Source organism: Sturnus vulgaris, chromosome 2, assembly GCF_052056855.1.
Source record: "Sturnus vulgaris isolate bStuVul1 chromosome 2, bStuVul1.hap1, whole genome shotgun sequence".
Taxonomy (NCBI): domain Eukaryota; kingdom Metazoa; phylum Chordata; class Aves; order Passeriformes; family Sturnidae; genus Sturnus; species Sturnus vulgaris.
The window spans coordinates 106,320,514-106,347,251 of record NC_142244.1 but is presented as its reverse complement, the minus strand read 5'-3'; the positions used below and the strand labels follow the sequence as shown (position 1 = coordinate 106,347,251).

General features: G+C 36.2%; 1 protein-coding gene across 2 annotated transcripts in view; it reads right to left on the bottom strand.

Moving 5' to 3' along the window:
• The window catches only part of POLA1 (DNA polymerase alpha 1, catalytic subunit), a 184,013-nt gene that overhangs the window by 92,763 nt on the left and 64,512 nt on the right, over nt 1-26,738 (bottom strand). For both annotated transcript variants that reach the window (XM_014879714.2, XM_014879716.2), the window contains exons 27-34: nt 25,755-25,787; nt 24,104-24,196; nt 20,453-20,658; nt 19,086-19,218; nt 17,448-17,579; nt 15,289-15,463; nt 7,957-8,135; nt 6,096-6,227 (exon numbers count right to left, since the gene is read on the bottom strand). In XM_014879714.2, the coding sequence (XP_014735200.2) occupies nt 6,096-6,227; nt 7,957-8,135; nt 15,289-15,463; nt 17,448-17,579; nt 19,086-19,218; nt 20,453-20,658; nt 24,104-24,196; nt 25,755-25,787 (1,083 nt within the window). The remainder of the gene's footprint in view (nt 1-6,095; nt 6,228-7,956; nt 8,136-15,288; nt 15,464-17,447; nt 17,580-19,085; nt 19,219-20,452; nt 20,659-24,103; nt 24,197-25,754; nt 25,788-26,738) is intronic.

Here is a 26,738-nt window from a genome sequence, read left to right as displayed (position 1 = left end):
GTTCCAACAGAGTACCTTCAAAGAGTGTGCTTTCTGTAATCCTCTGAAGACAGTAACATCTTGTTATTAGATGAGTGATTCAATCACCTAGGTAAACATTACACACTTGGTGGCAATCATAACCACAACCATATTTACCTCCGGGCACACTTCCTGTAACACAGTGTTCACAATACTGCCATTTATAAGCCTAAGCAGACAAATTATTGTGATAATAAGTCCTTACATTCCTGCATTCTTCCTACAGAGGAAATTACAAAGTTAGTTTTACTCTATTGAAGCAATCCACATTTCTTAGAATCTGATCCATGCAGTGGCCGGCCTGGGGAGCCTTTTCTACAAAGAGCTGACAGAGCTATCTAGTGTCATTAAGCCTTCTCTGGCAAGGTACCAGACTGGGGACTAAACACAGATTCTGCTTCTTTGCTCATTCTCAGTGGCTAAAATTTGGAGTGCATAGAGTCATATTCAGTCTCTCAATCACCAGTGAGATGGGATGCATGTCCGTCATGGCTGGTAAAATCCAATGAGGAGAGTTAAAGCCTTTGTAAAGACCTATCGATCATTACTTTGAAACACTTCACTAAAAATCGTATTGATGCTGGAAGTCTGAACCAAACAATTCCTTTACAGGGCAGATCATGGAGAAGTCGCAGTAATAGCGAATCAATTCCAGTTAATGGACTCGATGAGTGCTGTGACAAACAACTGCTTACTCATCCCCAAAATGCACTACACACCATGACCAAAAGGGTTACCTTTTATTATTCAATAAACATTAATTATAACAGAGGTATTACACTTTCATATGGTAGAATACTGACTGCCCTGTTCAGTAATCAAGATATTTCTAACTTCCTCCTGGTTAACCAAAATTTAATTCCAAACAAAACTCATTTGTCATCCTCAGTCAAGGAGAGGATCACCGTGGAGGGGAGGAGGAAACTTCTGATAATCTGGTGGAAACTTCCCTTCTCAGAGAGGAAACTCCCTTCCCTTCTGAGGGAACCCCCTAAGGTTCCCAGTAAACTGTGAAAGGAATCACATTAATATTTTATCTTTCATTCCAATTGCTCTCAATTCTGCCTTGACTTGGAAGCTTTCAGTACTAAAAAGAAACATCTCTGTTTCAGTATGTATAAACCAAAATGACAGTGATACAAGTTCAAACTTGGAAGACTCAGAAACCTATTTCCATACATACAGAAAGGACTGAAAATAATCACTGGAGTTAATCTGAAGGTAGAGTCTAGCTATCTGATTCTGCCTACTACATCAGCTGGTGTCACAATTCTGGCCCTAACTATTCTTCATCACATGCCCGTATAATTCTAGTACTATTGGCACAGCAATAAATAAAATATTGTACTATTACCACTACGAGACACCTTTCCCTCACACCGAAGAGATTTCTTACCCCTACCCACCCACCAAACAAATACACTTTCAATGCATGACTCTTGTGAGAACATGATTACAGAAGTCATCACCATCATCTACAATCATATTTTCACCTGTTCATGTGGTGTACACCTGTGGGTTCTTGGCAATACACTTCACTGAGGTGTGGGAAATTTCGGGTTCAGAACGAGCCCTGTCATCTTTCCTCTCTTAAGCAAATATGCCACGCAATCCCAAAACCTGTGTGAATGCTAAGGCCTCTTATAATATTGTCTTATTTATAAATATTTTACCTTTTTAAGTGCACAAAATACTGATGTAAATCCCTTGAACATATACACAAGAGTGAGAACACCAATATATATATAAAAAGTAATTCAAAGATCTTGAAGATGCTTTTATATTGCGACCTAATGTGCAAGCAGTAGACCACCCCACCACAGGTAAGAAATGAGAAATTTTGAGGGCTATTGAACACTGAATTTTCACAGCTGAACAGTATAAAGTTATTTAGCAGTGTTCAATAGCCTTCAAACTCTCTTCTGCCGGTGGGTTACAGTGGTCCAGTAGAAAAAGACTGAAACAAAAACAGTGCAATACCGGTTGGACCAAGATTTTTTCAGTATTTTTTAAAAACTCTTTTAAAGTTCACATCATTTTATGTGTTTTTAAAACCATACAGAGTTCTGCAGGTGCCACACACTATTAATCAGACAGCATAGAAAGAACATCTATATAAAAGCAGATTTTAGCCTATAAAGATACTACTAACAATACTACAGGTGTATACATGTATTAAAAAACAAACAAACAAAAAAATTAAAACCTGCTGCTTCAGGGACACCAGCTTCTAAGTCCAACCCAGTTCTTTATGAATTTTACTACTCTCAAATGGCATATGTAAGATATTGGGGGCTTTTATTCAATTATTTGCCATTAGCAAAACTAACACCTCAACAGCTGGCTAAGATATGGGATTCATTTTATTGTCATGAATATTGACTTTTACAGGGCTTTTTAAAAGGGGATCTAAGAGTTGGCATTTGTTTACTAAGTGTTCAAAAATAAGCATTTGAATATCCCAATGGGAAACACAAAACAGGTTCCAGCGTAATAATGAGAGCCACTTATTGTATATGAAATTTTCTGCGTAAGCAGAAAGTTGGTCAGTTTTTTCCATTTATGCTTGCATATTTCAGCTTTTACCCATTCCCCTAGCATGGATGTTTCATTGATGGCTGAGGGTAACACTTCAAAAATGAACTAGCTAAACAAACTTCCCAGCAGCACTTGACAGAGCTACACCTATTCTTCCCCATTTCCAAAGCAGTACAGAATTAATTACCAGTTCTATGGATCTATTGTAAGTATAATAGACTAAAGAGCTATCACAGACACATTTATTGTAAAAGCACAATCCCAAGAGTGTCTAGTAGAGGGCCAAAACGATTAACACAAATGCTTTGTCAGATCAAAGATAAAACCTGCACCGCCCAATTGAGGAATGAATTAGAACAGTGGGTTATCTTTCAAATTAACCAGGGCAGTTAGTGAGGAAAATTTCATGAAAGTGTAATTCTTAGCCTTTGTGAATCCACACAGCAGGCATTCTGCCAGCTGACAAGATGATGAAATTTTCATGCTTAAAAAAGCCCTCTTCATTTCCCAATTTAGATTAGCTAGCGTTTCTCTCTCTTTTCATCTATTTGCTCTTCTGAAGCAGAATTAAAAAAAAAAAAAGCACACAACAGGATCAATCTCTCATAGAATAAATGCATTTCTGAGAAGAAATAAAATCTTTTCATGTCATTTTAAAATATATTTACATTTAAGAGAAAGATTATCAAAATTGATATTGTTAATACCATTAAGAAATCTGTAAATACTGGAGCAATGGTAGATATGTTTTGGGAGTCAAATATAAAACGTTTCAATGATTAATGGCAAAAAAAGATTGCAGAAGCAGGTATTTTCATATAAAGACAAGTAATTTACAAAAACAATGGGATTGTAGCAGGCTCACAAAATTCTATTTACGCACTTAGATTTGCATCTTTTTAAAGGAATGTATTATATCATCATTGTATTTATTTATTTAACACAGTTTCATGTGCCAAAAAGGGCAAGTAGATTTTCTACTTTTAGATTTTATGGCGCTTCTCCCTGCCCTAAATTTATACTGCCACATATAAAAGCATTTCACTAGACGAAAGAAAAAAACCAAGCAACATCTTGAACACTTATACACTTAAAAAAGAATGTGATTCAAAGCTCACTGAAAAAAATGTACACTTATTCATCTCAGTGAGATGTGGATCAGGCTGAAAGGCTCTTGATAGGGCTGTCTTCATAAAAGGCAGCTCATTATTTACAGGTTAAAAAACACATTTTCACATTTTATGTTTTTGTATTGTGTGCCATTTGACGAATATATAAACAAAATAATATCTAAATTTTTTTAATGGAGTGACAATATATTTGACCCTTACAAATTGGTATTCCTGTGCCTTTTAGATGCAATTACTACAATGGAAGATTGTTTAATAAGAGGCTGAAAGTTCCATTAAATGTTTTGTTCAGACAGGTCTTTGCCATAATACTTCTGGGTGTGTCTGTATAGCTTATAGGATTATATATATTAGTGCAAACACCCATTTGATGAATTTCAACTCCAGCTGTTATACAGTCACTACAAGTACTGGATGAAAGGAATAAACTAAAAGTCTCAGCATATGATTTTCCAGGAGCTAACAAGACAAAAAGTTTACTTCCCCAACTCTATGAATAGCCCTTTTGTAAAAAGAAACTTAATGTGCAATCTGGAAATTAATCTCACATTTCCAGAGTCTGAATGTATTCCACAGTCAAAAATAGTTTTAAACCCTATTGCAATTACATGGTTTAAAAGTAAATTTTACCACTAAAAAACCCTGAAGCTTTTACTTACACGGACAAATAATTTTCTTTTTAATTATCTTAATTATCCAACATACCATGTAGTAAGATACTTAATAGATTTATGTAGAGCAAATTACAATGTTCGATATTCAAACACTACAGTTTGGTTCGTAGCTTGGTCTTAAAAGAAGACAAAACAACTAACCAAAATAAAAACAGAACAGCATAAAACATTACATCACTTTTTATTCTTATCAGCAGTAAGAATTTCTCCTGCCCTTAAAGGCACCATTCTTCACAGAAGTTTACTACTGCATATCTTCTGCACGTGTTTTCAAATACTTTATATGCCTGACATTACTTAGCACGTGGCACTGTCTATTATCATTATGAGTCGGTGTAAATATATTACTTAGACCCATTACGTAGTAACACTTTAATAAAATAATGATTTGGGAGATAGTTGGACTTTGCAATAAAATAACATGAGATCTCACATTTTGGTGACTTCACCTGTCCAAGTCACCTTTAACTTCAATGGAAAGGAGCAATCTATCTCTACCAATTTAAATAGCCTTAGAAAGTTTTGTGCTCCTTTTGATGCAAAGACCTTCAAAAGAAGTATTTTTAGCTCCAGAAATCATTATGCTTTAAGAAGAGAGTTTAGAAAACATTTACCTATAACTGCAGTAAGAACGAGTACAGAAGAAAGATAACACAAAATGTACACTTTAATACGCTTAGTATTAAACCACAATAATAATTCTTAGTATTGTAGCTGCTGTTTGCAAAAGAATTCTGTAATACTTAAGAAAACACACAACAAATTAGGTACATTGTTCAAATTTGGCACAGGCCAAATTTTCAAAACCAACTTACTTTTTTGGGTGTATCAAAAATTATGAGCACACAAAGATTATTAATGTCTTCAAAATTGATGTCCATCCTGCAGCTGTGTAAGCAGGCAATGCTGGACAATCAAAACAAGCAGGCAGGCAATAGCATGAGACGCTCCATGAAAATTTGACCAAAATAGCTAGGTGCCAAGTCACAAAATATGATGCTTCTAGCATATTAGAAATCCAAAACATATTGATATAAGTTAAAAAGCATGGTGGGTTTTGTCCTAATGTTGGACTGTAAGAAGAAGATAGGAATTTTAAATTTTTACCTACAATATCATACAAAGCCAACCACTACCACCAGCACTTTGGATTTCTTGCACTACCCCTCAAAAAAAAGAAAATTACATCAATTAATTAACTACCCATCTTTCTCCTCCTTTTTTCCCTTCCCAATCATTATTAAGATTCATAGTATTTCCCTTCATACAGTCCTTCAAAGAATTTTTACAGAGCTATATTTGGGTTTCCTTTTCACAATATAAGCCAATATATATAGCCAATTTGAGTTGAAGAAAGAGAATCATTTCAATTACATGAGAAACTGATATCTACATATTTGATAGGCTTCACAGATTTTCCTAAAATTGAGATAATGCACTCTGGCTAAAAGTCTGGAAAACAGAGAGCTACTGCATCTGTAATAATGCTGACACACAGAGTTACAAAAATGTAAATATATCTAACCATCTTGAGGCTGAACTAAGAAAACAAACATTCTAAATTAATTTTTTAATTCACTGATTTGTTTTATTTTCAGAAAGCTGGGGGTTGATGCTGCCTGCTACTACCTTACACTATACAAAAAAAAAAAAAGTAACATGACAGTCACTAAAAACGCAGCACTACTTCAAAAACTTATTTCACATGGCAGAGAATTTTCTGCATACTTACACTGTAGTACTTTCTAAGGTAGCGTCTAATATCCAAGAGTAACTTGTTGTCCATTTGAACCACATAGCTGAAAGGAGGCTCTTCACAGTCTGTCTTGCTGCACCTTTGCAAGCTGGGTTCAATAAATCGCCCCTGAAAACAGAAGTGTAAAATCAGCATCATTATGACAGATGATGGAAGCAGAAGTTACCACATGAGTTTAGACATAATACATATATTTTTAAAAGCAATGGTCTTGAAGGGTCCATAATATCTGGGCCTTCTTTCTTCCCATCATGGTTGGCCACACCCATATGGGAAAACTCCAGGGCAGAGATATTTTAATTCTGTTCTTAAGGAAAGCCCTTTTAGAGAACAGAACACTAAGTTAATAATTCATAAAGAGATGCTGAGTAAAAAAAAAAAAAAAAAGGTCTGTGCACAAATCATGCTCCCCCATCTTTACCCCAAAAATCCCAGGTTCACTGCTTTATCAGAGACAAACTTCAGCCTCAGCCCACTGATCAGAACTTTGAAATCAACCTTACAGATACTAAATATGAAATTACCAATAGGGCTGTCAAGACATACCGCATTAAAGAAAAATCACATTATCATCTTTTATCTTCTCCAAGTTCAAAGAACAGCTCTTACACTTTTGCACCATCTCATTCCCTTATTTTCAAAACCTTCTGAACACCTGATATTAAAATTTCAGGACCTGGAAGTGTTGTGTGAACAGCTAAAATTAAGTTTGTGGAATTCTCACTAATATAACTCCAGTATGGTAGGCTGGAAAGTCATAGAGCTTTTAGAAAACTTTCTTTCAAGGTAAGACTTAGCTGTTGTGAGCCATCTTGGCTAAACTCCCACTCACAACACTTATTAATTCCAGGTGAAATAGAGGGGACTTTTGGCTTGGTTTCAGGATTTCTTCTGTTGTTTGGTGGTGGGGATATATGTTTTTTAAGGAGTTTAACATCCACTCCTCTCCAGTTAGCCCATCTGCAACTTGTCAAGTCTACATGCAATTAACTGTCTTATTTACAGCTGCAATGAACAAAAGTCAAGGATGCACAAAGTATCACTCGATTTGTATGTCTTTCCCTCTTACATGCTTCCAAAGACCGCTTTATTTTGATTCAAAAAATGCAAAACATCTGCTGTTTGTCCAAATTAACTTAAAATAATTACTTTTAATTTAGATAAAAGATTTATTTGCTTTCAGTTTCAAGGTTCTCACTGCTCTGAAGCTCGCTAATTTGCCGATGACTAATACATACATAACATGCTGTAGAGTTAAATACTTGGCCCTACTTCAAGTTGTGATACAAGGTCAGAGATACGTTTTTGGCAGAACTTCTCAACAAGAATGTACCCCCGTGACTTTTTATTCAATTCACAGAGACAGAAGGAAAGATAACACAGAAAAACCTTACTGTCAAGAAGGGAGGTGGGATATAGCAAGATAAACACAAGTTTAAAAAGCACTTTGTTCCAATTAATATGATTTAGGATAAGAAACTGCCATTGCCTTACAAAGATTTTATTAAATAGAGAACTGGAAGTTACTAAGGTGTTAAGATAAGGATTCCTTTAAAAAGTAGCAGCAACAATCATTCACGACTGTGGGCAAACAGATTAATGAAGCCAGATAATCTCACATGTTCTGCAAGACAACGCAGCTGAAATGCAAAAATGGGAAAAATATTTCAGAACTATCCTATCAGCAATTATCTGCTCCAAAGCTATAAATAGCAGGACTTAAACAATATGGTATCTTCTACATCACATGAATCCTATCTGAAAAGCTGTTCTCTCTACAAGCATTTTTCTCTCTCACCAATGAACAGAAACGAAACAAACAAAAAAACCAACTAACCGAACCATCAAAGACATTGTCATAAATATTTTCTGTTCCACATTTGAGGCAGCAAAACTTGAATCTTTCACAATCCCTATATTTCTCCTCATCAGTGAGCTGAGCTGGGCCACCAACCAAGGCATCATTCTCATCTTTATGGTAATGGTGATGGACTCTGAATTGGGAGGGATCCAGTCCTATTAATAAGAAACAAAAATTTCAAAAGACTAAGAGGTCAACCATGCAAGCAGGCTTATTTTTCATATGCTTGGTGAAGCAGATTCAAAAGAAAGTTACAAAATGTAAATTCAGAAGCTGAAAAATCTCTCCTTAGCAAAACTTCCTCTATAAAACATAAATACATTCTACAATTTTTAACCATGAATAAAGGTTCACGAGACATGAAGAAATCATCTTACTTATCTTCTTACACAAGATTGCTTTATAAATAAAACAAGCACACTGCATTATCATGGGAGTATGCAAGAAAACATTTTGTTTCTGAGGAAACCACTCCTAACGGATAGCTTTATTGTTATTTTCTCCTTAAGTTACATTGAAAATATTTCAATAAAAATGTGCATCGTTATTAAGAAACAGTCTTTAAATCAAAATGGCACCATTAAAACCAAAAGCAGAGAATAAAAACCCCATTAAAGAAACGCGGGTGCACTGCTATTACCAACTCCTTCAAGTCCGTACACAACTGCCAACTCTGATTTCAATGCAGTGGTCGATTTCATTTTGGCTCAGTGGTTAACAGCATGGAGGTTTCAATCTAATGCAGTGGTTAAAATTCAGCAGCAGCATTTAAAACCGCAGCGCTGGAGACAAAGTGCTTTATTTTTGATTGCCAGAACTCAAGATTTTAAACAAATAAATACACAAAAGAGATCCCAGAAATACTGATTCAACCACAAATAAGTAAATAAGCAAGCAAGCACGAAGTTCACTGTTCTAGGAATAGGACTGCCAAAGTAAACTTAATAAAAATCCTCAAGTTTTGTCATCCTTTGTCATGTGCAACATTTTAAAAGTCCATGCATCTCATTTACAGGGGGTTTTTTGTTAACTTTAGGAAAAAACACATGTTGGGAAAAAAAAACTTAATCAAATGAGCACATAGGAGAAAACCTTCAGAAAACTATGGCTCATTTTAGTAGTAAAACAAAAAGATCAGAGAAGCACTTTAAAAAATATTTGTAAAGACATTAAACCAAATAACAGATTACCATGTATTAAAGCATATCCTATTAAAAAAAATCAGTAAAAATGTAATAATTCCTATAAGAAATGTAACAAAGATTACAAATAGAAAGTGAAGCTTCATCTTATGATAACTGTACCGTGACACTTGAAGACAATGGTTAGGAACAATATTCAGTTAAACTACATAAATATTATTGCATTTATAAAACAGCTGTGTTATACAGGCAGCTATAGATTGTCCTTACATAAAAGATTTGATATGTCTGACTTTAATACCACTATTCTGAATTTTTATGTTGCAGTCTTAAATTCAAGCACAAGGAAAAGAATCTATTGGCAAATAAGTTTATTTGGTTCTTGATAGAATATAGGTTTCACTAAAATTTATTCATCTTCCCAATTTTGTCAAAAGAAAAAATGTCAATGCATAAGTAACAATTCACCTCCAGAAGGTTTCTAAACTTTTAATACAGTTCTCCACTATTTATTTAAAGAAAATGCATACAAAGCAAAATACCCTCTAATAGCATATTTTACACTTTAATACACATGGTATCCCCCAAAAAGACTGTAGGAGGCTTTCTTTCTGTTTTTTTTTTTTTTTCTTTGTTTTTTTTTTTTTAATAAAAGGGTTGGCAATGTATCTGCAGCAGACACATAGTAGATAAAAGGTTTAGAAAGGAAACTGGAGTTCAGTAGTCAGATTTTGCAAAATATCAAGCATGCAATAGGTTGGATCTAAGTAATGGTGAAAACAAAAATTCTCAGTTTACTCTGAGTTCCGAAGTGGAATGAAAAAAAAATCATTCCAACTTTCTGATACAGATACACATTACAGTTCAGCTAGAAATCTTTGGTTGTTTCCAAAATGGCAAATATGGAGGAAAGTAGCTCACTAAAAGATAAAGGAGACAAATTCTGACCTTCAGACAACTACAATTTTCCAACATTGAGTCAAAAACAGTGACAGTAAATATCGGTCATTTAATATTAATTTAACGGAAAAAAATCATTGTGATAATTTAAATCACACCTATCTCTGAACTTTCTTAGCTGTTTTGGCTGAAAGAAACAACAAAAAAAAATATTGCACTGAAGCAAGCATACATATAAGTTTTGGTGTGCAAACAGCCACAGTGAAATAAAAAGGACTACAAATCAGGCTTTTAAAGAACATGCCTACCTTAATTATCTAGTGGGATTGGGAACTATTTTATCTATTATCTCCTTTCAGGAATAGTTAGTTGGTTCAGTTAATCCATTTCAGCACCCTAACGGGTATCCTCTCAGCCCAGGTCAAATTGGTCACATTATTTCACGTGGTACACAAAACAGGGGCTATCAATTGGTTGGTGGAAAAAAAATAATATCTGGTTTTGGTGATTTTTAAATTAATAAGATGAGACTAATCAGTGAACTTTAAACTTTTTTTTTTGTCTTTTTTTTTTTTTTTTTTTACCCCTCATCACCTCAAGAAAAAATAAAAATCAAAGGGACTTTGAATTTCTCTGACAGGAAAAACTCTTCAGGGCTATCATTAAATTACCTGCACTGCAGGTAAGCTTTATCCCCTCACCAAACGACAAGGCTGGATGCAGGACAGAGCACTGCAACATTACAAACGTGCTGATGAAAGCCGTGTGACCAAACTAATTAACACAACTAAGTTCGGGGGCTTGTTCCTGAATTATTTAATAGAATTATTAAAACCTTCACTAACAGGCAAGCAAAGCGGTTCACTCAAGAACCTGAAAACACGGTCAGAGACTTTTACCAAAGGCAGTATTTTAACAACAACATTTCTGCGATGGCTTGTGCGCTTCCTTCCCCCGCACTCCCGAGGGCACGGGGGCGCGGCGGCCGCCGGGCAGCCGTGTGGGGGCCGGGGGCTGAGCCCGGGGCTGCTAACGGGGTCTGTCTGTTCCCGGGGGCCGTTCCGGGGGCCGTTCCCGGGGGCCGCATTCCAGCCGCAGGTGCCCGGGGCCGGGAGTTCCCCCGCACCTTTCCCCAGGGGCCCCTCGCGGGAGGCCCGGAATCGGCAGCCGGTGCTGCCACCCCGCGGCCGGCGCCGCGCACTGCAGCGGGGCCCGCGGGCCGGGGCCGCCCGCCCGCCCGGCCGGGCTGTTGGCTTATTCATTCACATCGGTACTGCTGCTTTTATTCATTCATCTTAGCGCTGCTTCTTTTATTCATTCATATTTTCACTCTTTCCTTTATTCATTCAGAGCACCCAACGCGCTTTGACGGTTCTCAGGTCCTGAGCAGGTCTGGAGCATTTCAGAACACCCAGCCAGACCACAAACAGCAAAGTTCACAGGGCTCCAGGGCTGGTTATCACATTGTCATGAAGGTTCGTCATGACTTTAATTTTATTTTCATCACTGTCCTTTCACTTCACTCCCAATGTGAACAAAACAACAAAAAAGTCAAAACCTGAGGAAAATTCTGCATGCCACAAGGACAGCATCCATCCTGGTTTCTGTGTGGAACATCTGTCTGAGCAGCTGCTACACACCTAAAGATACCTAAACGATTCTCTAATAATAACTCTTTTAAAAGACATAAAAAAGCCAATATATTTGGTGCTAGTGGATTTCCTTACAAGAAGCAGTAACACACAGACACCATGTCAAAGCAGGGAGCAGTACTCCTAATGACAAGCCTCATCAGGACCCAGTAATGACTCCCTAAAATCAGACAGCCTTCCTAAAAAATGCCCAGTGGCAAGCGATCTGCAGAGCACCAGTGTGCACATCCCTCTGCAAGGCAGCAGAACACACCTCTTTCAGAACATCATGACACTGTCTACGACTGCAGTCATCAACTTCCATCACTTGAAGCAAATAATATTAAGTAGTAACAGCTACAAAAGTCCTATGATTATACAACTTTGCTTCCATAATTTCTGCTTATTTCTGACAACACAAATACAAAATGTAACTTTTCTGTGAGACAAGGAGCAGTACTTATGTGTTAACAAAAAACCCTTATTTGAAATACAGTAAGGAAATTGCTGTGCCATAGAGTTCTTCCAGTTTTAAAGCTAGATATCTTAAGGATGAAGTAAGGTCTCCAAGATTTATTAAATTATATAACTGATTAGATTGCACACTTTATTTAGTTTTACAAACTCAGATAATCCTCATCTTGTCACTGCATTTCCTCAGAAACTTCAAGACAAAGAGTGAATGCAGGAGTATGCTTATGAGGTTCTCGTTTTTGGGAACAATGAACTTCAATCTCTCAAACACTGGACAGACCTACAATACCCCGAAACAAAAGGTGGCTTTCAACTTGATTCCATAGTGAATAAATATGATGTTAAGGGGTTCTCTGCAGTTTTTAAGTTGCATTATTTGCTCCTGTTCTTCAGTGTCTAAAATAATTTAGAATTATTTGCTTTGAGCACAGGCAGAACAAATAACTTTTCAGCACTTTGCGAGCCAAGCTTCCCTATCAGAGTTCAATTTTATCTACTCAGACTAGCAGGGTGACAGGAAACATTCACCTAATAAATAAATATGCATTATTGTAGATTCTGTTAAACATGCAGCCAAGATATTTTTTCTACAACCACTCTCCCTGTACAGACACATATTCTACATAACACAATAAATCTGATCAGTGGAGGAAGACACACAATGAGAATGCAACGGGGTTTTGGTCCATAGATGTGATGCTTATATATCCTTCAGAACAGAAAAATGTGCCTATTTGCAACAAGATGGGAAAAACAATGGGAATTTGGATGTATATCATAATAAAAATACCAAGTAAAAAAGCCCAACTTAGCATCACAGATCAGTAAACAGTTTCAACATTTGCTTGTTTTAACAAGCTGGACTCGAGTATCTTGTACTCTTTTATATCTTACAAAGGATTTTTGATTTCTATGAAAGAAAACCACTTGACTATGCCTACAGTACCATTAAAAAAACCTGGAAGGTAACTTCAGCTTGCAATGACTTACATACAACTCTGATCAAGTGCTGTATATGAAAACCTAAACAGATCAGAAGCCTTGAAAAAGACCTGACTTTACCCTCAAGCTCAATTTAAGCCTTCCCAAGAAAACAAAGCTAGGGAAGGTGATAAAATTTAGACTGTACAAGCAAGGTCAAACTGAACACACTTCAGATCTAAGACTGTAATAGATACATACAGGTTTTCAGACTGACAATTGTGGACTATTAATAAACTCTCAGCTGCATGATGCTATTACAGACCATAAAAGAAATCTTCATCTGGAACGTACTACAGTGCAAAAAGCAGCACAGGCATTTGCAAACAGTAGGTGCTATCAAGTGGCACAGAGTCCTTAAGATCTGGGTAGTTAATTTAGGTGTCTGAAGTGAGCCAGTCTGTTCTAAAAAACTAACCTGTTGTGAATAAGAGCTCTGAATTTGAGCTTAACTCTACAAGACTAATAATCTTTGCCAGATAAAATAAACCAGCTTCAGAAATCATCCCTGTCTTTTACCTAAATAAAGCCCAATTTTAAACCTATTTTAAACCACTTCAACCTAACCAACAGTGCTTGACCTTTTCAGTCAGGCATACCACACAGTCGACTTTGACATCAAGGGAAAGTTGGATACCAAGGCCTTGCCACATAATAAAAAGGATGATTTGTGTGGCCAGCCTGCATGTGTGGAGCAGGGCTGACACCTCCTCAAAGCACGAGAGCTGTTGAGGACACATAGCAACATCAAATGCCTCCAAGAAAGACCTTTGCTGACTCAGAAAAAGCAGAATTTCTGTCTTCAACCCCTTCTCAACAATCCAGAAATGGAGATGGAAAAAGCTGCATGTTACAAGGATTGTCTTGGGAGATTAAGATCCTTCATGGCTATCATCCCCCTTCCTGAGAAACAGCAAGGCAGGACCTTTCTTACACACATTCTGAGTACAATCTCCAAGATAATCAGCTGTTACTAAGGGAGCTACAGAGATGCAGTTCCACAGGTGAAGGGTCCTGAGGCAACCTGCTACCAGGTAATTTTTAATTGGCCAAATCCTGAATCTTGGCTCCTTTACCTAAGTACAAAATGCTGATGACTCTTCCTTTGAGTGTTCTGAAATTCTGAACAAAGTAATTTCTGCAGGTCTGAACTTCTTGTAGACACAGGCATAGAACAAACAGATTATTAAACTGACACAGTGCAACTCTAAGAAGCACTCCTAGAGAAAAGGCAGTCTTGTCAAGAATTTCATAGCCAGCAAAACTAAAAACCTTTTCATGTCCTTGAGCAACAGTTTGAAAAATAATGAACTACATGTGAGTTACAAGTCACAAAATTTCTGTTTATCAAGTAGATCAGTCAAGTCTGTCTAATAATTTTTGGGGAGGAAACTACACTAAAAGGAATACACACACAGAGCACAGCTTTTTCAAGAAGAGAGACACAATAGAACTGTTAACAAATTTTCAACCTTTCAGTTTTTTTAGGTAAGAAGCCTAGGGAATAGATAACAACGAGGCAATCACAGTTGGGCAGAAAAATCTCTAATTCTAATTATTAGACAAAAGAGCAATTCCCTGTTGCTCATTTGAATTAAAACTGTTGATTTCATGGATCACTAACATTAGTCAAATTTTTTTGAGAGCGCTTCTTGGTTTTGGGACCACTTAATTCCTTCGCATGAAGCAGTTAAAATTGTTACTAAGATTTGACGTTTCTATTAGCCACTAAGCCAGTTCTAGCAATCTTCACTAACATCCTAGTAAAAATTTGTATTCTTTCATTATAATTATAACTGTCTTTTTCCCTAGGAAGATGCCAGAGATGCCAGCAGTTCTCTCTGGAGAAATGTTAGTTCAGATGCATACCCCAGAACTCATTTAAGAAAGACATGCAATAGTACTGTCATTTCAGAAAAGTAGATTTTTGCAACTCTGAAAAAGGATTGTAAGATTAAATTACTGTTAGTGATCACCTTCTGAAAAAACACTACTCTGCAGAAGTCATAAATACATTTAGAGTCCATGCTGCTTTCTACAGGCTGTGTAACACAAGCTATTGTTCAATGTAAAAAGATTGATCTGGGGAAGCATTTCTAGCATTTCTGTTGAGAAACATACATTAAAGCCTCACTTTGGATCTTGTAACTCTTCAAATAAACTGAATTTAGAATACTTACCTAACCATGTTGCAATAAGAACAGAATCAATTCCCTCTATGGGCTCACATATTCTAGCAACTACTGGATGTATTTGCTGTGACAGGTAGTACTGAGTATCAATTTTAAGATTTTCTTGCTTTTTTAACTGTTCTGGAGCATATGCTCGCTGGCTGGCACTGAGAGCTGATCCATCCTAAGGAGACACATACAAAACAAAGTGTGAAAAAAGTCTATCCAAAGGATTATGCTTCAAATATTATGCATTATTTTAATGCAAAATTGTTACACAGTCTTTTGGTTTATTTATTATGCATCCAATACAAATCCAGCAGTAGTAAAAAAACTGCATTGCTGATGCTGGCATCAACCAGCAAGTTCAAGAATGCAAAACCAGCTTGTATTATTGCAGCCTACACGTGCAAATCAGTACGAGTAGACAGAGTAAACAGTCCCATCTGTCAATTCTGAAATGCACAATGAAAACACATTGTAACCATCAGCCCAGTTAAAAATACACAGAGGGCATGCATTTTGGATTCACTTTGTACTAAACCAGCATTATCATTTTGCATAACAAGCAAATTCTAAGTCGTGGACATCAAAACTATATCTGTTTTGCTAGGAAATTTATATTCTTTAATTCTATAAAGAAACTAATAGAATGAATGGTCAGAGAATGGACCATCACTCATTGGCATATGAATAAGTAACAGTGTTAATTTGAAAGAGGAAATTCTAGAATTTTCTGAAATACTGAAATAAATGTATGGTGACATCTCAAGCCAAGAGAAAAACACCACTTAGAGGTTAAAATATACATTACATTCTTTTCCAACTTGAAAGAGGAAGATAAGGTGAAAAATAATTCAATTTAGGAAGGCAATAACTAAATTGGAAACAATATACATGGAGGAACTAAGTACCACATCTAAGAGGACAATACTCTTGGAAAATCTAACTCATTTAAATCTGTAGAATCATAATCCCACTCCTCTACTGCACTAGGAAATTTCATTTTTAATGTATGTCAAAAATCTTAGAGCAAAATTTAAAGCAGCATTTTAGCAAGATTCTTTAAACATCTTTAGGAATGGGGCAGGGTGGGGGGAAGTACCACAATTGTTTTGGGGTTTTTTTTGCTAAGTACAGTCTTTTTTTTGATTTTTTTTTCTCAGCAAAATAGAATTAATGCATTAATACATGACACTTTCATTTTTTCATTTAAGACGAGCTACTGGTTTCAATAGGGTCAGCAACCATGGACTGAAAACCCATCACTAATAAAGACAGACTGCAAGCCATTGGTCCCTCCTACTCCTTTCAGACAACTTAGTATTCAGAACAAAATTAATTTAGGACTATTCAGCTCATCCAGCTGCTTTGCAAAAATAATTACAATGCAACTCCTTCAGCTCCCTTCTTTCAACAAGTATATTCTTCTCTTGTATTGTGCCACTGCTCAGCCGCACCCGTGGCTCAGTTCTCAAAAGTCTTGGCAGCTTTGGGATGCCAGGCTAAGAACTCTCAATTAAGTCAAATACAGTATCTTTCAGTTTGAAAATAATGAAGGAGCTGAAATAGTCACATTGTCAAGCTGATCAGCTTGGCCCAAGAGATCCTTTGGTCCATCTAATTCAACCTATGCTGTTTTATTTTAATTAGCAGAACCAAAGTGGAGTATATGTTTGTATATATTTGTGACATAGTGACAAGCATTTATAGGATAAACACCTGAAACCAGAAAGTGGCTCAGATTTCCCAGAGGTACCACCAGATCCAATGACTATGAATTGAAGAGACACAGGTTGAAACTGGAAATAACAGTGACACTATTTAACCAACAACAACAATTAGCTTTCCATGAATGAAAGGTTCTTCATCACCAGAACTTTCTTCTGCTTAAAACGAAGACTAGGCATTTTCTTTAAAGTAAATTCTAGTTCCAAACATGAATGAATTCAGGGAGATTTTACCAGTCACTATATGGAAATAGCTGCTGAGCTGATCACAATGCTCTATAAAAGTAAATTTGGTACAGTAAATCGACAACTTTAAAATATAAGACTACCTCACCAGAAAGAAATGCTAAAACATATATTCCCAGGAACTGAGCTGGTTTTCTTTGCCATATCTCAAAACAATACCTAGTATTTAGCTATAAAGAAGGACATTTTTACCTGACAAATGATATATGACACTGTGTCTCCTGCCTTCACCTTTCGGCCTCCATGAGAGTTTATCCACATGGCAACATGCACATGTGGCAAGGTTTTTTTGTCAGGATAATCCTGGGGATCTTTTGTCAATGCCTAAAATATCAAAGGGGAAAACAGAAACATAACTATGAGAAAAATCTGTTACTTCAGTGATGGACAACTCACAACTTTAAAAGACAAGATTACATAGCAGCTATCTTCATCCTTCTACTATTCTCAAGTTCATCTGAAACACAAAGTAAGATTAAAAAAATTGTAACAAACATATTTGCCAAATGTTAAGCCCTAGGCACCAGTTCTTCAAGTTTTATAAATGCTATTATTAATAAAAGGATGTTTTTACAATTACCATCTGAAAAATACATTAGCATTATGATCATAATGCAATTGTTTTAAAATTAAACTAAATTAAAGATGACAATATTATGCAAAATATGAAAACAGTGCCAGAGATTTCCCTCTTACTCCTGTTTCATTAAGGTCATACAGTAAATCTGAATATTGTGTAGCTAAGTGTATATAACAAGCTCTGTAGCAAGAGGATACAACTGAATGGAAATATTTCTGTGTATCTCACACTACTGAGATTTCACAATAAGTTTTTCCTTTAAATAAAATAAAATGCTACATTTAAATATTTACTGTCATCCAAATTCTTAGAAACAACTTCTACACTTGACTTAATGGTTAAATACATTTTTTCTGAAGCAGTAAAATAGAGGAACTTTAGGAATTTAATGTGAATATTCTGCTATATATAACTTTTACTGGGACACTAAGTGCTCTTAAAAGACTTTCATCAGAAAATTCAGAACATTCTTTTTTCAAGTCAACCATAAAATTCAGTGATTTCTCTATACTCATATGACAACCTGAACACATTTCTTAACTGATTAACACAATCTTTCAGAGCGGGCAGATGTCTGAAAGAAAGAGACTTTGGATGGACAGTTGATAGATCTATTCAAAGCATAAGAGGGGCATGTAATACCCAATTCTGTGAAACACCTCCCCTAACAGGAAAGGGAAGTCTCTGAAGCTAAAAACACAGGTTTTATCATTGAGGATTCACCAGAAAAAAAACAACCAAACAAAAAACACAACACTGTTGCTAAAACTACTGTAGACAAAGCAGAGTATTTGACTTCTTGTTGCAGGAAAGTCTTGAATGAGGACTCAAAATTAATATTAACTCTGTTATATGGAGCTTTCTAGGGAAATAATATGAGCGTTTTCTAGAAAACAGATTATTTGATTCTTTTCCATTCATTCTTCAGTTTATGTATTTCAAGGCTAAAATATAAAGCACGAGCTTAGGAGAAAACTCCTCCTGAAAGCATCAGGTCATTCTCACAGAATGAGCCTGGTAAATAGCAGGATGGGACAAGACACAAAGTTGTTATCCTGGAGCCTCCAGCCCCAGCAGGGTGTTTTCCCCTGATATTGTAGGAACTTCGCAGCACATCCTGAACTATTCAGTACCTAGTAACACTCCTGCTATTCCAAACCATAAGGATTAAAAATATTTCTGTCAGCAGTCAATATATTTAGGAAAAGTAAAGCTTTTCTAAGACAGAAAAGAGCTGCAAGATCACTTACCTTGTTTATTTCAAACTGATTTGCTGGGATCTGACCACTGACCACATTTTCTCCAATTTCTACAAGTCGCCTTTGAATATTTTCCACAATTATGTCTCGAGGCTGATCAGAAAGAATCTGACCAATTACATAGCTGCAAAAACAGTACAAAAATTAAGGAAAGCTTGGCACATGCAAAACCATTACAACAGACACAATCTTCTCTTCCCTCAGATTTTCTCTCGACATTAAAGAGCCCGAGGATGAAGTCTGATGAAAAATTTATTTTGCCAGTATCTTTTATGTTATGTTTTATTTATTTACTTATTTTACTAAAAGCAAATTATTGCAAATAGTTCTAATGCTAAATAGTGATTTGGAATGGTTGAGTGCAACTTTCTATTTTCTGCTGCCATATCATTTTTCCATTTATCATTCCATAGCAGGTATCTTAAGATGGGGGAGAAGGGAACATACCAAGTAAGCGAAGTCTTGCCTATTGCTGCAAAATGTGGTTGGAAGATGTGCCAGCTGCAGAAGAGTTAGTCACTAAAGAACACTCTCCAACATTTGTATAGCTTTAATTACTAATACATTCCTAACTTGGAAAAATTTGCTTCTATTATGATGCATCTTTTCTTAGAAAATGCAAGTCTTAAGAACAGTAAGCAAGTGTGTGGTGTATTTTTACAGATGTGAAAAGTATTCATTTTTGGATACATTTGGACCACGAGCTGTTTAATTTTTCAAGAGGCATTATACAATGAGTCAGCATCCAGATGACCACCTCTCCTCTCTCTAATTTTCTTTCAATGGTGCTAAATGTATTACTTCTACTGAATTAAAGCATTAAAATACCCTGTGCAATGACAATTAATAAACAGTCAATCCATTATCCATCATAATGAAGTATCAAAGGAGTCTCAAGGCAAAAGGAAAGAGAAGGAGTCTTGGAGAAAGGGATCACCTCCTCAGGCTGCACCCAGTGCACTTCTAGCTTTTTTAGAGGGTGCTGAAAGTGCTGACCACCAGCTTCTTCACCCATCTAGGAAATAAAACACCTGACCTAGAACCTACAATTTCAAATGCTGACAGCATCTACCATCTTCACTAGATTTCTAGTTTATTAAATGGTGTTTACAGCACTGTGACAACTCAAAAGCACAGCTTCCACAGCAGATGAAAAATCAATCAGACAGTGAAATTAGGAGACATTTGGACTTGCACAGGTATAACCCGTTAACAACACCAGAAGGTAACCTTCATCATCTCCTACAAAGATCAGCTAGGTCCTAACACTGATGTTAGTTACCAATCTGTGATTTTTCAGGAACCACAGTATCAAATGTTTAGGACAGAGCAAAGAAGACCATGCCAAAGACACTTACTTTCCAGTCTCTTTAGCGAGATCACACCAGTCTCTCCGGACGATATCCAGCCCTTTTAGTTCTTGTTTAGTTACATATTTCCCATCTCCTGTTGGTTCCACAGTCAGAGCAGCGTATTTCTTCTTCTTTAACAATAGTAAGGACTTAAAAATTCCATCAATATCAATTTCCAACAATTTGTACAGCTTGTTCACTTCACTTTTGATCTGCAAATGCACCAACATTAAAAACAAATGCAATAATTTAACTATGGACAAATTCAACTTCCATATCTAAATGCACTGTTAAGTTTTAAAACAAGTTGCATTACACTGCATGTGTATACACATTTTAAGGACTGGTCAGATATAATTAATTAATTACACACTAGTAACAACGAGCTACTAAAATTAGGGTTCACCCACTGACTTTTCTAGTGTCTACAGCTTGGTACAACTAACTCCTTAACAAAATTAAGCAAGGCAGAGAAAGATGGGATTGAATTGACCTTGGAGATAACTGACTCCAGCTCATTTTACTAGAACAGCTACTCCATCTAACCTCTCACATAAATTAAGCAAACAAGGGATTTCACAGCAGGGATCTACTTACTAGGCAAAGACAAGAGATGGTCACTTAGACAAAAAATGCAAATAGCCTTATAGAAAAGCTGTCTTGCTAAGGCACTTTTCTTTCTTCCCACTCTCACCGTAAACCAGGGAGGGGAGAAGAACTATGACTGCAGACCAGAGCTCTGTGTGTGCATGTTCAGGAAAAACAGGCAAGTTTCTTTTACCCTTCCTCACAACATGCCTACCTTTTCTATAGCCTGATTTCCTTGAGAGGAAAATGTGCTGTTTTTCTACACAGAGGCTATGTTTTATCCACACACAAAAGCGTCAAAAGGCACTGATACATTGTCTTAATACAGTACAAAATATCTCTTACTTCTCTTCTAATAAGGGGACAGAACTGCAACAGCTCAAAACATCATGAACCTTCAACAACAAACTTTGGTTCCATTTACCCACCTACCAGCTTGGCTAAAAGCTTCCCACTTGCTTTTTTCTTTTTTCTTTCTTCATATGTTATTACTTTACATTCTTCAACAGAGTATCTGCATAAGCCAGGTGTCCTGTTCTGTCTTCATGTTCTACTCTCTGCTTTCTTTCCTCTACAACTTACTTTCCCTATTGATTTTCAGTATCCATATTCACTCTTACTTACACTCTTACCACTAACTATGCACTATCCTTTTCTCATGTCTCACTGAAGTTGGATAGGCATTAAAGTTCTTTTGCCATCTAGCAGACACCCTCACCAACAGGGCCTTCATAATAAAATCTCACTGGTTTCCTATCTAGCTTTAAACTCATATCACCATTTTAACCAAAACCTTCCTTACAAACTTTCCATTTACGTGTATACATACATGTGGTGCACTTAATTTTTTCTCACTTTAGTTCTGTTTTGCCTACTGCAGGAATTACCATTACTTTGATGTCCCCTGTACATTTTTAAGTTTTGAAGGACATCATGAGACAAAAACCATTTTGCTACGAGGTTCGTATTTTCTTTCTTAAAATAGTCAAACAATTCCTCTGAACATTCTTCTGCGATTTAAATTTTCAGTTTTTCTTTTTTACAGCATACTAACCAAGTGCTCAAAACCCAGCAACAGCTCAGTACTGAATGTACTGGAGAATCTGATTCACAAGGATGCACAGAAAATGAGAAAAAAAACTTCTGCTAAGTATTGACTAAAAAGGGCATTGATATAAATAATGGAGGGTTAAGGGTAGGAGAGAACACACACATTAGGTGGGGGAATTCCCAAAGAACGTTTATTGGACAGAATTTTCTCCAATAAAAAAACAAAATTAATCCCTTGGAGGAATGCTGCATTGCTGAAGACAACCCATAAATTCACACTTTACATCAGAACAGGGGAACACTCACTAACTGCTCTCACTGTAATTGTTTGCATTAAATCTGTGTGCCTTCCATACAGTCTACATTAAAGCAAAAGTACAATGAAAGCAATGTAAATATTCCTCACCTCCGAACATAAAACTTTGGGAATGAAATTATTATGCAGTGGAGCAGAGACAGTTCTTGAGAGTATTCCTCACCAAAACAGACAATTCTTTATCCTGATTTTTTTAATACAAATTACTCAAAACAAAGAAAATGTAAATGATCAAGTGCTTACAAAAAAAGCAACTGTCACTTTCTTCAGGAATAAACAAACAAACAAGAAACATGTGAAATGAGACAGATATGAATCACTTTTTTCTGCCACAGAAAGAATATTGAAAGCCACAATGTCTGCAATTTTGATGCTAGGTTTGATTGTGCTAGTTTACCGTGGTAAGTTTATTCACTTTTACAGTTCTTATATGTTGTACTTGATTTTAATCAAAACACATCCTTCTGTCCTTTTTTTTAATTTAAAAAAACCTCAATTGATACATAATACAGAAGTACAATGGATTTTAAAGAGCTTAATATTTTACTCTCATTAAGCAGCTGACAAGTTCAAACACAAACACATACCTATTCTCTCAGAAAACCTGACTCGAATTCAGAAGTATTTAACCTATTATGCTTATCCTGACAGATTTCACAGAAGTTATTATTATTCAACTATCCTCTGTAATGTTTAGCCACCAAATGGGAGCACAGGGACAAAAATTAAACCAGAATGAAACCACACAGACACAACTGGAGATTAAACTTTCTTATACACTATTGTATATACACCTGAAATTATATATAATCTTGTATGTGGCAAACAAAAAAGAAAGACTGCTTTCTATTATGCAGCAGCCCTCCTGCTACTCAGGTATGACATCAAGATATTACCTCATTTTCTGTTCCTGAATGCAACTACTTCTAAATGTACCCACTAGCGTGAAGGTAGAAGTATTCTAATAAACTCTGGAATCACTCTCTGCCTTAATATTAAATTACTTTTGTTTAATACTCTACTGAATATGTTTATGTTTTCTTTAGGTTTTTTAGAGCTTCCACAGCTCTCATTTTCATCATAATTTCTTCCATAATTTCTTTCAAAAACAGCTTCTCTTACATATTTTCTTTAAGAAGTTCTGAAACATTTCTCACTTTTTTTTCCACAATTTCAGAAAGCCACAAAATTTCCATATCATCGATGGCCAGCTCCTAATCAATCAGATCTCTTCTATATCTGGTATACCACGGAAACTAATATTTGAACTTACCATTGGAAATCTGATACTATATTAAGTGTCATACAAACTACGTAACTAAACAAAACTAAACTGAGAGACATCTCTCATGAAAAAAAAAAAGAAATCAGAACTGTTCATATTGTAATTGAAATTAACGTGGAGGACATAACCAACGTTTTGGTTATATTGAGATAATCTCCTGTTACCTTAGGATAGTAAAAAAAGCTTGTTATGCAATGCAATATCTCATTTAATCACTTTTGAAAATGCACACAATAGCTACACCTAAAAAAGGAGCACGCTGAGATTTTACTACTTCATAGGTTCTACATATTGTGAAGTTCTTCCTCATGGCATATTCCCTGCTTGTGCCATTGAATCCTCTCTTAATACCATCTGCTCCACTCAGAGTAACAACACAGACCTATGTAGAAATCTGAAAGAAGAAAACGTTCCTTACCTTATTTCCCAGCTTGAAGACCTCATCCAAATTGGTGCTATTAGTGTTTATCATAATGGAATCTGTGTCTCCGTAAATCACTTCAAGGTTCATCTAAATGAAAAAAAAGTTGCTTTGAAAAACAAAAAAGAACCACTCCATCTTCTACAAGTCCCACATTATTTTCAAGGTTCAAAAATATCATTATCTATATACTAACCCTTAAACATTAAAATGTATACCAGCAAGAAAATGTAAAATAAATTTTTACTGATAGGTCTGTACGTTTCATTAAAACCTATTTGAATTTAAAGAGAATAAAGAAACTTCAGCCATTGATATGTTAAAAAGACCATTGTCCAGTTGTGTACATAATATATATGTAAAATTTTACTAAATGAATATTAAAAAAATAAATCAGTGAACAAGTCTGATCTTGAGAAACAGCAAGAACTCTGATCAGAAATAACTTTGGACTGCTAAGACACAAGAAGATCACTTCCACAAGACTGCTGGACAAATTCAGACAAGGCAGTCAGCCGAAGTGTTTAAAGGTAATACCATAGCCACATATCCCATCGCATTTGCAGCCATCACAATACTACTGGGGAAAAAAAAAGAGAAAAAATATTTCGATTCTCTATTTTAAACAAATCTGTGAAAGCATTGGCTAGTGGATGACAGCAACTGAGAATACCACAGTACTGTCCACATTAGGCTGCTCTTCTTCACTTCAGATTATGCAGATGGCTTCATATTTCCATCTTCCTTCTCCCATTTTATAACTTCTGCTAATCCAACCACCTGTGTTTTTCCTCCCCTGGGAAAGAGATCTTCCAGGAAATGCTCCTTTTGGAAAAGGATCTAGCTGCTTTGACCCACAAGTTTTATCTTCCCAGGTTGAACTACTGCACAATTACACCCAGAGATGAACACGAACATTTACTGAACCCCTTCTCTTTGACTGACCACTCTGCCCCTCCCTCACATCACTTCTGATTCTGATACTTCTAACAATTTAAATGCCCTGCTTGGAGAATACCGTATTCAAACAACAGCCATACTTCTGTACTACTTTGGATAATGGAGAAAATTCTAGACAAACTGAAGGACATAAAAAAGCCTGAGGTGCATATGAAAGGCACAGCAAGAAAAAAGGTGGAAAGAAAAATTGCCAACACCAGTAAACGTCACAACAACAAAAAACATTGGCAGATGCATCTAATTGCATAATATTAATTCGAAAAAAAATGAAAACCTGACATTTTCAGTAGTGGAAAATCAATGCAGCTGTAAAAACTACAACATGGCTATGTCCATGTTCAACTCCACAGAGTCAAAAAACCACCCCGTGACAGAGTTTAAAGGATGCCAAGAAATAAACCATAATAAACCACTAGAACACATGGTGTAACAGGTCTATGAGTAAACTCTAATTAGCACTGTTGCTAATTTGCTTGAAACAGTCCCACACAGGCTTCAAGCAGGGTCCAGATCATATCTGTGGTGGGAAAAGAAAAAAGCTATAATCCATCAGGAAGGATTACATTTGTAAACCAGGCATCCTAAGAAGTGATTTCAGGTCTGTTTGGGTTACAGTTCTCCTAGAATAAAAAATTTCACCAGGTGTGCTCTTTAAGCGTTGTTGTTTAATGAAAATGCTCAGCATTACCTTCTGCACCATCTCCTTGGTATGCATCAAAATCTGAAATTAAAAAAATAATCAAAGATTAGCGTATGATATAATTACAGGCTAACACATGCAAACATATCCATTAGGTTGCTAACTCCAAATGCTCTCACCTTTCAAAACAAAGCAAACCACATCTCTCCTGGCAACACAAAATCACCTCAATACTCCTATTACATGAGTAAATTCTTGTTTGACCTCGTATTAATGCTATTATTAACTCCCCTAAAACAAGATTAAAACAAATCTCAAAATTGCATGTGCATGCACACATTCTACCTTAGGAAAAAAAAAAAAAAAAAGAACACTGAACCAAATGGCTTAAATACAACCTAATCAGCAAGTGCCAGAATTAAGTCTCTTTCAGTAATTTAGGTCAGTTGTCACCTTCATATCCATCATCTTATCTCTTGATGTCATTGGATTTTTTCCCAAAAACATCCTGTCTTATTCAGTCCAGCCTGGATGGTGCCCACTTAACAAGACTTAGTCAAAATGTTCATTACTCTTGTAAGGATCTCAAAATGGGTCAATAAGCAAACTCCTTGTGGAAACCAGAAATGGGACAAGGAGCTGGGATAAAGACAGGATACAGATCTTGAATCAGTGGGTGGACCCAGGCTTGTTCCTCAACCAAGAATGCATCCCAAGTTCCCCAAATGCTCTGAATAGCACCTCTCTGAACCTGAGAAATAGCTAAAGGGACCTCATGTGAGTAAGCTCCTGCTTCCATCTCTAATAGTGCTCAGCATAGTGGAGGGTGGGGAGAGCACCTTATTGGAAGCCACAGGTACAGATGTAGCACAGAAAAGGGACAATCAAATGTGCTTAATGAAAAAAATGTGCAGTTGCAGCAGGAGGACCAGCTTGGTGAATTCTGCACAGCTGCATGAGAACCAACATCTGCTCCATTCCTTCAGTCACTTGGCCACGGTTCCACTGTACTTCCCATTTCCTTCTTATAAA